This window comes from Garra rufa, chromosome 14 (assembly GCF_049309525.1).
Source record: "Garra rufa chromosome 14, GarRuf1.0, whole genome shotgun sequence".
NCBI lineage: Eukaryota > Metazoa > Chordata > Actinopteri > Cypriniformes > Cyprinidae > Garra > Garra rufa.
Window position 1 is genome coordinate 19,290,055 of NC_133374.1, and position 16,693 is coordinate 19,306,747.

At 35.6% G+C, this 16,693-nt stretch overlaps 2 protein-coding genes across 2 annotated transcripts in view; both read left to right on the forward strand.

Annotated features, from left to right (window-relative positions):
- Positions 1–6,438, forward strand: part of taok1a (TAO kinase 1a) — a 30,150-nt gene extending 23,712 nt beyond the window's left edge. The window contains exon 20 of the mRNA XM_073817247.1: positions 375–6,438. Coding sequence (XP_073673348.1) covers positions 375–896 — 522 coding nt within the window. The 3' untranslated portion in view covers positions 897–6,438. The remainder of the gene's footprint in view (positions 1–374) is intronic.
- A 2,411-nt stretch (positions 6,439–8,849) lies between these two features.
- Positions 8,850–16,659, forward strand: tp53i13 (tumor protein p53 inducible protein 13). Its single transcript, XM_073817786.1, has 9 exons — positions 8,850–9,430; positions 10,311–10,382; positions 10,479–10,514; positions 10,689–10,747; positions 12,377–12,455; positions 12,540–12,668; positions 13,222–13,428; positions 13,553–14,225; positions 14,310–16,659. Exons 1-9 carry the CDS (start codon positions 9,338–9,340, stop codon positions 14,423–14,425), a joined length of 1,464 nt encoding a protein of 487 aa, XP_073673887.1. The 5' UTR covers positions 8,850–9,337; the 3' UTR covers positions 14,426–16,659.
- The last annotated feature ends 34 nt before the right edge of the window (positions 16,660–16,693 follow it).

Genomic DNA, 16,693 nt, shown 5'->3' on the forward strand with positions numbered 1-16,693 from the left:
ATATATATATATATATATATATATATATATATATATATATATATATATATATATAATATATATTATATATTAATGAATTTTAAATTATTTTATGATTTATGCTCTTGTAAAATGTCAAATTTAGTCATATGTGGTCATGAAGTGATATTAAAAAAATAAATATATAAAATGAAAAAATATAATTTTATTATACATTTTATTATTATTACTATTACTATTACTATTATTAATTTTATTTTATTATTTTTATTATTTCTTACATACATTGTGTCTGAATTGTGTCCAAATGCTTTTTGGAGCCACTGTACAATTAAACGTTTTTAAAAATTGTATTAATAATTAAACTTGACCGTTTGTCCTCTTGTGTCCCACAGATTGAAGAGGAGATGTTGACCTTGCAGAACGAGCGCACAGAGCGGATCCGTAGCCTATTAGAGCGCCAAGCCCGAGAAATCGAGGCCTTCGACTCAGAGAGCATGCGCTTGGGCTTTAGCAACATGGTGTTAGCTAACATCTCTCCCGAGGGCCTCAGCCACAGCTTCCCCGGAGCCCCAGGCAGTTGGATCCCCCATCAGCATCACTCGGATGGCTCTCAGGGGACACAGTGGGGCAGCAGCTCTGGCTCAGGGTCCAGCCACCACTACCACTCCAGTCAGGGAGGAGCACAGGCCCAGCAGGGCTGGGGCCAAGCCATCGCAGGAGGTGGGCTTCCTCCATGGGGTCACTCCCCATCGGGCCCCCAAGGGGCCATGCCAAAAAGCAGCGTGGGGATGCGGAACAGCCCTCAGGCACTTAGGAGGACCACCTCAGCGGGGCGCACTACTGAGCAGGGCATGAGTAGGAGCACCAGCATCACATCTCAGATATCCAACGGTTCGCACCTGTCCTATACATAGACACCAGTGCGTTTGTGCCAACCCTGCACACACAAACACACACACACACACACACACACACACACAGGGTAGGGGGGAACGCACTGGCCCACACTAAAGACTGGCACAGAGAGCAGAGCTAACTGCACTCGTCTACCTGTCTCCCTCTTTTCTTTTTCCTTCACTTTCTCATTTCACTTTCCTACATGCCAGACATGCATGTAAACGATAGTAAATATCACTCAGGTCAACAGATATTCTAACTTTGCATAAAGCTTGTTTGACAGCCATGCAGAGCTAAAAAACACTAGTCTGATTTCAAGCTCACTTGATGAGATTCATTTAATTCTAAATATAACAGAGAAAGATATAAATATGTATATATAATAGATGTTTATTAATTTAGCTTTAGTCCACTTAACGTGTGGATTCATAAACCAAAAGGATTTTAAAAGGCCATAATTTTTCAGATTTGCATCTGTAATGATTATATAAGCTTCAGCCTGCTGTCATGCTCTTAGGAAAAACGATTTGGGTTTTAAACGAATAAAGAAATAGATACGTGTGCAGTATATGTTTGGAAGAGAGCTGGCCAATCTGTTGATTTTAATTGAAAGTGTTTTAGTTGTCAGATGTTTGCTTACATCCAGTACTGTATTCAATTAATGTGAATAAAAATACATTTCACTAGGTTCAAAACTTGATCTTATAGACTTTTCTGTCTTGTTTAGTTGGTGGTTAAAGGTCACTAGGGCTTTCTTGCCCAAGCAGTGTGTTTTTGCAGAGTTTAGGATTTTAAACCCTTCCTATCTCCAGCATACTTATTGTTTAGTCTTCTTTAGCATTAAGCGACCTAATAATGACCAGACAACCTGTCTTCAGTCTTCTAGATACACTTTTCATCTTATTAGGTCAGCCGGATTTCATCTAGATCAGGTGTCCGGACGCATTTAGATGTGGTGCTTTCTTGATTATTCGCTGTTATGTGATGTTTTAGGTGTGCAATGCCAGCTTAAAGATATCAGATATATGTTCAGTGCCTTGAATGTGTTAATGGTTTATTTACTCCGTAGAGACATGCCAAGATGAATGTTTTCATGTAGCTCCCAAATTTCCCCAAGCTAAAGGGACAGTATTGGTCCATTTAAGAAGAACATGTGTTAGTGTGAGTATATTTGGTTGAACACCTAAAGATGAGCTTAAATTATATCACTATGTAATGCTAAACTCTTATGTTAATAAACTTTTGAGGTGCCTTTGAATAGCTGCCAAGCAGAAGCACTTTATTTAGTGTGTTGTGTTTTGAGGAATATTTTTTACAAGCGTTCTCAACTATAGAGTTGACTAGCGTGTTATGACGGATGTCCAGTATGTTTACTGTTACTTTCTGTGGTCATTTTAAGGAAGTGGTAGATAGCAATTTGTCTGGTTTAAATACAGTCGTGATTTATAAAATGAAATAATGCAGAAACTGTTTGAATGTACTCTGTCCTTCATCAGGTTTGTGTCATGTTTTTGACACTCTGGGAATGTAATGAACTGTAGGAGAATGAACAGCTTCCTTTTTTTCTGTAGGTCATGACAGCAGGCTTTGTTATGTGACACTTAACTGGCTCTTTTGGCGCAGGAAAACACTCTTGATTTGGTCTCATGACCTTCACGCTAAATAGCAAACGGTGTGTTCACTGTTTCATGCTCATTCACTACCAGTCAAACATTTGGACACATCTACTATTCTATATTTTAAATAATAGTATATCCAGTATATATACACTAACATTAAAACATCTGGGGTCAGAAAGAAACATTTAAAGAAGTCTCTTATGCTCTATTTAAATATAAATTTAAAACAAATGTTTTCTATTTAAACATATTTTAAAATGTAATTTATTCCTGTTCCGGTGTCGGTCACTTGCTCTTAAAATACTCCATCATTTTTGGTCATAAAGATAAGAGTAATATATCTTTCAAATCTGTTTATTTGTGTGCACTTACAATAACAACGAAAAGTTGCGCTTTTGTAAAATAATGAAAGCAAACAGGATGCGCTTTCTGCTGTCTGAGTCTCTGTGAACTTGAGCACGAAACTTCGAAACTCTGTGTATACTTGCCTTACAGACATGAAAAATATAGGCTATCTATACAGAGTGAAATATCTACTTTTAAATTAATCAATTCAAATGGAAAACAAATATTTTCTGATTATGTAATCCGTGTGAAACATGCATGAATGTGTCCTTGATGAATCTAAATTATTTCTTTAAAATTACTGACCTCAAATATTGAATAGTAGAGGAGAGTAGCCTTATTTCAACCAATCAGATTTTGCCAAGTAGATTCAGAATGTTTTATGTAAAGTCAAGCTAAAAAACATGTTTTTCCACACTGCTTATCACTACATGTATACAAGGAAATATTATATAAAAATACATTGTAATAAGCAGAATGCCTCCTCCGCCATGTTACCGCCAAATACAAAAGTTGCCATGCCAACATGCTATAGTAAACAAAAACTTGCAGCGCTTGCCCTGCCTCCGTGCTCTTCAGGTTGGTCCACTGTTCTGAATATCGGTTTCAATTACTTTTCAATTTATCCGAAATTTAGTCCGAAATTTTTGTATGCGTTTTTCTATTTTTATTTTTTATTTTTTTTTTTTTTTTCATATTCGTCCTTTCCAATCAAAATGCTTGCTACGGATGCGAAAACGCAGAAATTTTATATGATGGACGAAAGTTTCGGAGGCAGTGTGTAAACATGATTTACACAACGTGCGGAAATTTCCGATGAAAATGCAATAACCTGCATTGTAAATGTCTTTACTATCACTTATCACTTATTAATGTAATGTCTCCTTGCTAAATCAAAATTGTTTCTTTAAAATATAGCTGATCTCAAACTATTGAATATTAGTGTGTATAAGTGGAGAGTAGCCTTATTTCAACCAAACCGCTTTTGCCAAGTAGATTCCTAATGTTTTATGTAAAGTCAAGCTAAAAAAAACTGTAATTTTTTCACACTGCTTTTTACTACAAGGAAATATTACGTAAAAAAAAAAAAAAAAAACAGTAATAATTGTATTTACTAGGGCTGCTCCCTAATGACTAACCATTAGTCAATGAGAAGAGGCTTGGTTGGCCAAAATTTTATTAGTTGCTTAGGCGCAGAAAAAAAAACGAAGATTGCGCTTTTGTAAAATAAAGAAAGCAAACAGGCGCTTTTTGCCGTCTCGGTCTCTGTAAACTTGAGCACGAAACTTTGTGTATAATTGCCTTACAGACATGAAAAATATATCTATAGAGAGTGAAATGTCTACATATAAATTTAAATTGAATTTATTAATGAATGTGCAACTAGTATTTAAAATGAACGACTACTAGTCAGAAAAATCTTTAGTTGAGGGCAGCCCTAGTATTTACCTCCATTTAAGTTTACAAAAACATAGGAGAAATGCCAAGCAGAGACATTTGTGAACATGTGCGTATGTGTGTGTGATGACTCACTTATTTTGAGTTTTAATCAGTTTAATCTAAAAGATTGACTTGAATCAAATGTACTAGCTTTATCGTTCTAATTACATGATCTTTTGGAAAAGGCCAAATTCTCTCGGCCAAGTTTATAAGGTTTACCCTCGATCTCTTTTTAAATAGTATTGAAGGAGTTAGCACAATTGTATTTAGTCAGGTGTGTCCATGTTTGATTGGTAGTGTCAGTTTACAAAGTAGGCACATTTAGCTGCCCCAAAGATTTATTAACAGCCAAAAAAGGTATTTTCTTATTATTATTCCCTTCGAGTCCCCGAGTAGAATTTCCTCTTAAACATACAGGGATCTTTTCCCCCTTTCCCCCCTGCTCTCTTTCTGTCCTCTGTGCCGCCCGTACCGCAGGTGTCAGTGCCCAGTATTGTGAGGATATGAGCTGTGCTGCCGATGCCCCTGCCTGCCCTCACTCTCCCCCACCGCTTTACATGCCATCACTCCACGCCAAGCTCCGCCTGGATCCAGCGTCTCAACGCACGGATGCCTGAATGCACTTTCTTGGGGGAATTTTTCAAGCTAACTCTTTGTTTTCCCAAGCGAGTTTATCTAGTTGGTTTGCTTTCCATCACTTTGACTGCAGGAGTCACGCTGAATGACTCTCTCTTGTGAAATTTTTACTCACATTTTAACACTTCTGATGGAGTACAATGTTACCCTCCCCCCCTTCGGTTTCCATTGTGCAATCATTGGTGAAAACGAAACTCTCCGGGCAGGACGCGTCACTCTCTTTCCTTAATAGATCTTGTGCGACCCTTATTACCAAATGAATCTGGCTCTAATGTGAAAGAGCGAGTATAAAGTGTGTCTAACAAACTGGGGAGAGTGTTGATATTGTATATTTGGTTAAAAATAAAGATTTAAAACGCATAGAAATGAATCGATGGCGGCTTACGTTTTCCCATCATCAGGATTCTGTGTGTGTAGAGAGAAAATCATTAAGAATTGTAAACTTATGTACCTTGCGCTTTTAAAGGGGTTTCTGGCCTGTGTACAAGGAGGCCTCAGAGTTGAACTTCAGGGAGTAGTGTGTGTTTACACGTCACCTCTGCACACTTTGCGTTTCCATTTGTATTAGAATCTGTCTGTCGTTCACAGGAACGTTTCGGGTCCTCTGTATTCTCAACGCCTTTATTCTGAACCCTGAAAGGCACAGAAAATCCTCCCATAGGTCATTTTGATATTTTGTAACCAACGAATGTTCAGTTTTGTTTTTTTAATACCTTTTGGGTGAGGGCTGTTTGAGTTTGGTTGGCATTACTCATAATTGTGTGTCATACCCGCCACCGCTATAGATTACACGTTTTGTTTTTGATTTTATCCTAGTTTTAAACTTGTCCTACTGACTGAATTTTGGGGATATGTAAGTAATACTGATATATGAGAAATACTAGATTGAAATGCAAACTTATTTTCTAAATAATGGAGGTTCAACCTCTGGTCAAACACTGTGCCATCCCACAGCTGCCAAGCCCGGTCACTACTGCATTGTCTCCTCTCCTGTTGACAGGCTATGAAACGAGTGATGGTTATTTCAGTTCTGATGGACCTGAACACTCCTATCGCCAACACTACAAAGAAACGAAACGGGGAGCGATAGAGAGGGGCTGGTCTACGGGGAAGGGCTACATTTCTTGTAAAGAACATCAGTATTCATTTTGCCGTGGTCGAAACGGCATACTAACGTACTGCATACTAAATTCCTTTTGAAAAGTAGTACGCAAGTGTGCCGTTTCACACGCGTCCATTGTCCTCTGGCTCAGCATCACCACTATAACTCATATGTAACCTGTATCAAAATGTATAGATCGTGTATCATGTTATTGAATGTCTAAAAAGATTATACAAAAAAGTTTAAAAATACAGAATAAATGGCTTGAAATTGTATTAAAGTATTCATGAATCAGAGAAAACAAATGTCTAGAGATAAATTAACTATTTTTTTTCTGTTCTGTAATTACTGTTGTGTTGATGGAGGAACACTGGTCAGAGGATCCGCTGTAATAAAAGTAAATTTAGTACAACATCACGTCTGACTGTTTATTTATAGTATTATCAGGATGGCTGAAAATTTCTTAACAGTATTGATTCTTTTGACATTTTGATGTTATCAGTGCTTTTTTTTTTTTGTTAAAGACTTTTTTGTAAGCCCGTTTACTCCATTGAATAAAACACAAAAAAGGTTCTTGCGACTTTTCATCTCAGAATTATGAATTTTTCTCGCAATTGCGAATTAACATCTCCAAATTCTGACTTCTCAGAATTGTGATTTTTACTCGCATTTTGCAAGTTATAAAGTCAGAATTGCAAGATACAATGCTGACTTTTTTCTCAGAATTGCGAAAAGTCAAGAGTTTCTATCTCGCAATTCTGACTTTATTACACAATTACTAATTATTAAGTTAGAATTGTGAGATATAAACTCTCAATTCTGAGGACATAGATCCCCCAAAATTGGAGTTTTTATCTCACAGTTTTGAAATAAAATGTCAGAATTACGTGATATAAACTCGCAATTGGGAGAAAAAAGTCAGAATTGCGAGATAGAAACTTGCAACTGCAAGAAAAGTCAGAATTGCGTGATATAAGCTTGCAATTGTAAGGAAAAAGGCAGAAGTGCATGACAAACTCGCAATTGCAAGACAAAAATCAATGTGAGAAATTCGCAATTGCAGGGGAAAGAAGTCAGAATTGCGTGTTATAAACTTGCGATTGTAAGAAAAAAGTTAGAATTGCAAGATATAAAACTGCAATTGTGAGAAAGTCAGAATTGCGTGATATAAACTGCAATTGCTAAAAAAGTCAGAATAGCTTGTTATAAACTCGTACTTGCAGGAAAAAATTCAGAATTGCATGATATACTTACAATTGCTAGAAAAGTTGATATAAACTCAATTGCACGGAAAATCAATTGCTTGTTTTTAAACTCGTAATTGCAGGAAAAAAGTCAGAATTGCGAGATATAAACTTGCAATTGTGAGAAAAAAAGTCATAAACTCGCAATTGCAGGAAAAAAGTCATAAAAACTAGTAACCACATGGAAAAAGTAAATTGTGAGATATAAAATCACAATTGTGAGATACACGTTACGATATAAACTTGTACTTGCAGGAAAAATTTCAGAATTGCGAGATATAAACTTGCAATTGTGAGAAAAAAGTCATAAACTCGCAATTGCGAGAAAAGGTCAGAATTGCATGAGACACTTGCAATTGCTAGAAATGTCATAATTGCGTGATATAAACTCAATTGCACGGAAAAAAAATCAGAACTGCGTGTTTTAAACTCATAATTGCAGGAAAAAAGTCAGAATTGCAAAATATAAACTTCCGTTTACATGAAAAAAGTCAGAATTGCGAGATATAAACTTGCAATTGCAGGAAAAAAGTCATAAAAACTAGTAATTACAGGGGAAAAGTAAATTTTGAGAAATAAAATCACAATTGTGAGAAAAAAAGTCAGAATTGTGTGATATAAACTCGTAATTGCAAGAAAAAGTAAGAATTGCTTGATATAAACTTGCAATTGCAAGAAAAAAGTCAGAAGTGCATGATATAAACTTGCAGTTGTGGGAAAAAAGTGGAAAAAAACTCGCAATTGCATAAAAAAAGTCAATTGCGAGATGTAAAATCGCAATTGCGAGAAAAAGTCAGAACTGTGTAATATAAACTTACAACTGCGAGGAAAAAGTCACAATTGTGTGATATAAACTCACAATTGCGGAAAAATGTCAGAAATGTGATATGTAAATTTGTAATTCCAAGAAAAAATTCAGAATTGCAAAATATACTCACAGCTTTCTGAAATTAAAGTTGGAATTAAGATAAGTCGCATTTACCTTTTTTCTCGTTCATTTGTGGAAATATTTTTTGCTAACTCAAGAAATCTTTTTTTAATGTATTGTTTCCCCATCTCTTTTTTTTAAGTAATTGTAGTTCTCAAAAAATAAAAAAGTGTTTACTACAGTTTTGTGTAGCATTTCACAGCAGAAGACAGTTTAGAGAGTCAAAAAAAAATGTGCAGTTGACATTAACATTTTACATTTTTGGTAATTACATTGTTTTAAAGCATTTTATTAATGTGTTATTAAGCTGTATATCAGAAATTATGATACAAAATATATGTTATTGCCACATTTTGTCCAGAAAAAAAAAACAGAGACCCATTTTTCAATCACATCTATCAATAAATAAACGTTCTTTTGGGTCTTACCAACTTTAAATTCACATGCTTTCACTTAAATTACAAGTGCTTACTTTGCTTGGACATTTAATTCCTATTTTTATTTTATTAATAATCGACAACACATCTTACATCCATTTTTATGAACATTAAGTATTGATAAATAGTTAGCAAGTTGGCAGATTACGTCAAGGAGTCCGAAAGGTCGAAAACGAGTTTGATCCTTTTGAGCCACCGTAGATATGTGTGTATCCTCTGGAGACTTATGAACACTACTCACATTATTATGTGTATGAAGTTTACGTAGTTTATAAACAGAAGACGCGAACGTGAATAGAAGGTGTATGTGTTTATAGCTCGCGATATTTCGATTCAGGGTAACGTTAACGTTACTGATGACTTTTAACTTACCAAAAGAGAAACTTCAGATGTTTATGTAAGGACCCAAAACTTAAAACTTGGACTCAAAACATATCCGACGGTTCTGTGATGCTTTATTACGAAACGCGATGACTTTCTCTATAACCGAACAAGTTCGTAACTTGTTGGTTTCGGGTTTCTTCAAGTAAACAAAGCCAACTTTCCAACAGTTGAAAGTGCGGATCCTCGAGGTCAGCATGGATTATCAGACGGGTTTAAATACCGACATTAGCATTTATAATGTGCTACAGGGTGTTGTGATTATGTGGCAGAGATCCAGTAAACCTTATAGTATTGAATGTATCTGACTGCACTCGGATAAAGTCATGAGTCGTCAAGTTATCATCCTGTCCGGATTGATTTGTCTCTGTGTGACACGTTGTTGTCCTTCTAGACTGACACACTGCGACAATGGCAAGGTAAACACCATTAGACTTCTCACTAAACAACTAATCATACACGTTAAATCAACTGATAGCCTCAGGAGTAAATGACATGACAAGCAGTGACAGCTGCAAATATTATGGCGTGATTCATCTAAAAATTCGTAAAACATTTTACCATTCCTGTATGATTATTATTCATCCAGTTTTGAAATGCATTAAATATTCGATATTTACTTATATACACTACCGTTCAAAAGTTTGGGGTCAGTACATTTTTATTGTTTCTTTTCTTTTAAGAAAATAATACTTTTATTCACCAAGGATGTATTAAGTTAATCATTAAAAGTTTATCAAAAAAGTTAATAATAAATAATTTACATTGTTTTTTGAATAAACACTGTACTTTTTAAACTTGTTATTCATGAAAGAATCCTGAAAAAAAAAAAAATCACAGGTTCCAAAAAATATTTGTTGATATTATCCAACATTGATCATTCTAATAATAAATCAGCATATTAGAATGATTTCTGAAGGATCATGTGACACTTAAGACTGGAGTAACAGCTGATAAAAATTCAGCTTTTCATCACAGGAATAAATTCTATTTTAAAGTATGTTAAAATAAAAAAAAACATTATTTTATATTGTAAAAACATTTTGCAATATTACTGTTTTTTCTCTGTATTTTTAATCAAATAAATGCAGCCTTGATGAGCATAAGAGACTTCTTTAAAGACTATTACAAGTCTTACTGACCCCAAACTTTTAAACGGTAGTGTGTATTATACCTTAATATTAAAATGTACTTTTATATCATTTTATTTATGTTGTATGTTTATGATGCTCAGATCTAGAATTGTAGGACCTATGGTGTTTTGGTCAGCCTATCTTATATGACATACAATTATTTCAGACAAATCTGGTCACAGACCTACCAGGACCTGATGAGCTTGTGTGTCAAGAGGTTTGGCCACGGTCGCAGACGGTAAAATGATGCAGTGCAAAACTAAACTACTGTACCAAATGCAACTGATCATTTAAGTATGACTTACAGATGTTCCTTTTTGTTTATTTATTGCAGGATATGCCTGACATTGACACAAAACCTACTTTAAAGGTAAATGAATTTCAAATAGTCACACTGACAACATTGTTCACTCTCAAGCAAGTCACTGTGCACTGTAATGATTAAATAATCTATGTTGCGGGATGTTATGTTTGTGCTTCATATAAACAGATGAAAGTAACTAATGAAGTATTAATAAAAGTATCTTTTATTTTTCCTGTGCAGGCTGCTGATTACATCTGTATGGACACACCCATTACATACAAAGACCGCATTCCCACTCAGTAAGCTTTGACCAACACTCAGATCTCTTATCTGATTCCTTATCCGGTTTCAGTTCCGATTCCTCTTAACTATCTTGGTTCGTTACCGACTCCATTAACATTTTTAAGTACTTTTTAAGTGTGTTTGTGTTTAGAGAGTCGTTTGTTCGAAATTCGAACTACTACACTCGTACGTTTGTATGATTTTGATTCACTAAAAAGAACCAGTTCATAAGAGTCCTTCTGAAATCGCAATATACTTTGATTCAATAAAGGAAACGGCTCATATGAGTAATTCGTTCAGAAATAGGACTGCACTGATAGCGCTGTCTGTTTGGTGATGTACATACAGTAGTGCTGTAATAAGTCTTTTAACGGAACCAAATGTAATTCGATAAGAATTTCAGTTTACCAGTTATTATTCAGTTCATTAGCAGTCAAAAGTTTTTGAACAGTAATATTTCAATGTTTTTTTAAAGAATTCTCTTCTGCTCACCAAGCCTGCATTTATTTAGTCCAAATTACAGAAAAGCAGCAATTGTTACTATTTAAAAATAACTGCTTTGTATTATATTTTAAAATGTAATGTATTCCTGTGATTAAAGCTAAGGGAGGGGGTGATAGAAATTAATACTTTTATTTAGCAAGGAGGCTTTAAATTGATCAGAAGTCAAGATACAGACATTTAGAATGTTACAAAAGATTTCTGTTTTAGATAAATGCTGTTATTCTGAACTTTCTATTCATCAAAGAAACATGAATTCTACTCGGCTGTTTTGAACATAATAATAATAATAATATATGTTTTTTGAGCAGCAAATCAGAATATTAGATTTCTGAAGGATCATGTGACTGGAGTCTAAATGGAGTCTACTGGATGCTAAAAATCAGCTTTGAAATCAGAAACAAATTACATTTTAAAATATATTGAAATAGAAAACAGTTACTTTAAATAGTAAAAATATTGGTGAGCAGTCTTGGGGGTAATGCATTTCAAGTCACTTGAGTTACATAATCAGATTTTTTTCAAGTAACTAGTAAAGTAATGCATTACTTTAATTTACAGTAAAAACATTTTTTACTGAAATACTTTTTTAGATAAGTAACGCCAGTTATTTTGTTTTATCCATTTATTGAGTTGTGTGTGTTGTGTAAACATGATGCTTACGGTAGTTCTAGACTAAATATGCATTTATTCATCTCACATACACAAAAACAGATTCAGTATTCCTCAAACTTAATAAAACCAGTCAAAAGCAAACTCAGAATATGATGCAAACCTGCAATAATTCAATTTGTTAATAATTGAATTTACGTTTCCTTCAGCCTGAGGCTTATTCATTTCATTTGTTGTGTGAAAGGGCTTTTACATATGGCAAAAATATAACTTTGTTATATTAAAAACATACATACATACATAATGTATTACATTATGAAAAGTAATACAATTAGTTACTTTTTTAGTGAGTATCTCAATATTGTAATGCATTGATTTTAAAGGTAACATTCCTCAACACTGTTGGTGAGCAGAAAAGACTTCTTTAAAATGCATTAAAAATCTTACAAAAACTTTTGACTTAGTGTACGTGTCATTTATTAATTTAACTAGCTGTGTTAAAAAATAACTTATTGTTTTGGGGGTTTTTTTAGTGGTCCTTACCGGCCTGTTGAGGCAGAGAGTGGAGAGTACCTTTACTGCCCCCCTCAGCGCTGGCTACACAACCTCAGAGTAATGCAAACTCACAGTATTTCCATAACTAAACCTGTTACTGAAAACAATTTGAAAAGCTCTGCATGTGTTGTTTTTTGACAGAACGGCGCGCTGGTGTTTCTGTATCACCCTTGTGTCTCTGCGGAAGCTCGGAGGAGTTTGGCGGGGTTGGCTCACTCCTGTCTGTCTCATTACATCCTCACACCTCACCCCTGGCTCAGCCAACACAGAGTGAGTCATACGCTGTCACCATTCACAACAGCAATTCATGTAACACAGGTGTCTAAATCAAACACTGGATGATTGTCTGTTCACAGTGGTTGTGGATAAAGAAGGGAACTTGTCACATGGATTGATTTAATTGGCTGACTTGCGTCAAACAAGTAACCTTTGGATGTTTATGATAGACGTCTCTTATGCTCACCAAGGCTGCATTTATTTGACAGGAATGATCAAATATTATTTGTATTTTAGCTGGTTTCTATTTTAATATATTTTAAAATGTAATTTATTCCTGTGATGCAAAGCTGAATTTTCTACAGCCATTACTCCAGTCTAAAGTGTCACATGATCCTTCAGAAATCATTCTAATGTACTTTTTTATTATCAATTTTGAAAACAGTTGTGCTATTTAATATTTTTGTGGAAACTAGTTTATGCATTTACTGATCCCTAACCTTTTAATTGTAATGTATGTGCAAGTTTAAGCCATTCTGTAAAATATTATTTTTATGCATTTAAAAAGCACCATTTCTGACATATCTGTCTGTTATCTTTCTGAAAGCCTTTAGCGGTGGTCTCCTGGGGCCGATCACTAGAGATGTCTCGCATCACACTTGGGGTTTGTGATTGGTTGCTTTCCATTTCCTCCAATATTAGTCAAGCTAGCACAAACCAAAGAGCAAAGTACAATCTATATTTGACAAAACCAGCATCTATGGACAAACCAGTGAACACCAGTCAGGACATATCCAAAGTGGAGAGATTAAAGGTGAAGAAACTGCACTACATTGACCAATATATCAATCAATGATTTGTATTATGATGCAGTTATTTAACATAAACAGAAATGCTAATGATAACCTTCTATGCTGACCTTCTTCTTCAACTGCTAGTCTCTTAAAAACTGCTGCATGGAGACACTCAGTCTCATTGAGGTACAGAAGACCAGAGGGAGAACCAGGAAAAGCAGGATGGTCGTCAAACAATCCCTGGAAGAAGTGAAACAGAAAGATGACGTCAAACCATATGAGCTTAACAACACAGACAGTGCAAAACTGAACCGTACAGACACGCTACCACAAAATAATACAAAGGTGATGGCCTCTTCCTCGATGCTAGCTGTTACACAATCTCTCATTTCAGCCAAGGACTCTAAGGAGCCTACTACAGACAAGACGAAAACAATCGAAAAGCAGTTTCCACAAAATAATGCTACTAAAGGCCATAAATACCAAACAGATAGTAAAACACATGAGAAAACTTTAACAGAAGGAAAGAAGCATCGCATTAAAACTGACACAAAGGCCCAGAGGTCTGGATCTGAATGTGGAGAGACTGGACAGTGTGGAGTCCCAGACTCACAGTCTCCTCATTTAGGAGGGCCGCTGAGGGGCGAGAGGATACCCGTACCACGTACAGATGAGGCTGTGTGGGCAGCAGGTGCTTTGGGATTTCTCTTAGTGCTTCTCACCCTGTCTGTACTCCATACACGCCTCTATCGCCACTGTCGATCTTCAACCAGTCTCTACTGGCACGACAACCAGCAAGACTATGAGAATGTGGGTGGTAAGTACGCACTACCAACAAACCATTCATTCTGTCACTTTCCCATAGATGTAGACTTATCAAAAGGTGTAATTTGTGTTCCAGACATCATCCGGCGGAGGCTTAGGATGATTGGCCGGAGGAAGAGGAGGAGCAGCCACAGCAGGAGACAGGAATGCGCACTGCTGTCTAACTCTAGCAATGAGGAGAACTCTGACTAATAAGACAGGAGTGGCGAACACTAGAAATCTTACAAACTCTGTTTAGACTCTGTTGGAATATCTGCCCAATCTTGTGGTGCTCATGAAGTAAATACGGACCTTTTTAAGAAGCTAAGGATATCTTTTGTCCACATTAAATGGACAATTCACCAAGAAATGAAAATCACCCCATGATTTACTCACTCTCGAATCATCCTAGGTGTGTATGACTTTCTTCTTTAAGACGAATACCGTCAGAGTTATATTTAAAAAAAAAATGTCCTGGGTCTTCCAAGCCTTATAATAGCAGTGAATGACTTTTGAGATTTTGAAGTCCAAAAATGTGCATCCTGGATTTTATGGCTCCTCGATCCTTCTGAAGTGAAGCCATGCATTTGTGTAAGAAAAATATCTATATTTAAAACTTTATAAACTGTTTTTAGCAGAATATAGGTGTAGTGTAAGCTCCGGTTAGAAGGGATGAACGCAAAAGCACAGAGGAGAGAGCAAAAAACAAAACAACAGTTACAAATTAGAAGTACAAAACAAGAATTTGTAAAGATAAATGTTGGAGGATTTCGATATAAGCCAAGAAGACACTGAGGTTTTTGCCTAACCATATTGATTTCAACTGGAGTATACCAACAGTTTTGTTTGCTGTAAACAAAACTTGGTTCTCGGAAGACTAGCATGTTCTTATTGGAGCTTACGCTACACCTACGTCCTGAATCATTCACTGTAACACCACGCTCTTGTGGCGGAAGCTAGAGATTATGTTTTATAGAAGTTTTATACATGGATATTATTCTTACACAAATGCATTGATTCACTTCAGAAGGCCTTTTTTAACCCCTAAAAGCCATGTGGAGTACTTTTATGATAGATGGATGTACTTTATTGGGCTTTAAAATCTCAAAAGCTTGGAAGAGCCAGTTCATTTTTTAATATGACTCCAATTGTTTTCGTCTGAAAGAAGAAGTCAAATACGCCTAGGGTTTGAGGGTGAGTAAATCATGGGGTAATTTTCATTTTTGGGTGAACTATTCATTTAAGACAATACTTTTAAAAAGACAATTTCTCAATGGTATTTCATGTAGTGACAATTAAGTGATAAAGGTTAATCATTTTATTTCTACAGACAATTTTCTACCATTCAGTATAAGTTTTACACATTGTCTATCTTTAGTGTTGCGTTTGTCGATTACTGTTGTTAACATATTAGTAAATTAAAGCCACGATAAAATAGATGAAGTAGTGACAGATCATTTCTTTTGTATTTTGAGGTACATCAAAGTGTAACAGATTATCAAAGAAGACTTGATTCTATTCATTGGCTGTCAGCTAGATTTTAATCAGCATTTCGTTTAAAAGTGAAGGCAGAAGGGCATACGTCACCAGAGAGAACTGTAATTTTCACTAGAAGGACTAGTTTTTTGTTTGTTTTGTTTTTTGTTTTAAATGAAACATGTATGAATGAATTGTTTACAAAATGCATTTAGAAAATAAGATAAGAGTAAGTTTTGGTCAGACTACAGCAGGGGAGCCCAAACTCGGTCCTGGAGGGCTGGTGTCCTGCAGAGTTTAACGTCAACCTCAGTTAGACACACCTGAACCAGCTAATCAAGCTCTTACTAGGCACAGTAAAAACTTCCTGGCAAGTGTGTTGAGGTTGGAGCTAAACTCTGCAGGACACCAGCCCTCCAGGACTGAGTTTGGGCATCCCTGCTTAGATAGTTCTTTTACTGACAGTAGGTTTCTAAAATGCTGTCATCATTTACTCACCCTCATGTTGTTTCAAACCTTTAAGACTTTTTCCGTCTGTGGAACACAAAAAAAGGCATTTTAAAGAATGTTGGAAACCATGTTTTGGTATTGCCTTACATTCCAAAGAGACATTTTGCAAAATATGAAAGTCATACAGTTGCACAGTTGTTCAGTTGCAATGACATAAGAATGAGATATTCTCTTTAACTGGGTCACAAGCTTCTTGTGACAAGTTTGAATGAAAAAAATGATGCATTTTTTACTCTATAGCCCCGTCTGTCGGTGAGAATGACTGTGGTTTATGTGTCACATGACACAAGGAGATGGCAGTAGAGAGCTCTCCAGTCCCACTGGATAGTTTAAATTATGTAACTGCACAGCACTAAAGTTGAGCAAATGCTTTTTCATCCAGGAGTGGATGTAGCATACTAATTGTATTGGTCAGATACATACTAAAATACTGAAGAAGCAAATAAAGATGTTAATTCACATCCTGTTTAGGATATGGTTATAAACCACATATTT

Bases quoted from the DNA above. Each gene is read 5' to 3' on its own strand.
- tp53i13 (XM_073817786.1), top strand. From the start codon at position 9,338: ATGAGTCGTCAAGTTATCATCCTGTCCGGATTGATTTGTCTCTGTGTG. The intron at 9,431-10,310 runs GTAAACACCATT...CAATTATTTCAG, and splicing joins CACACTGCGACAATGGCAAG to ACAAATCTGGTCACAGACCT. The intron at 10,383-10,478 runs GTAAAATGATGC...TATTTATTGCAG, and splicing joins TTTGGCCACGGTCGCAGACG to GATATGCCTGACATTGACAC.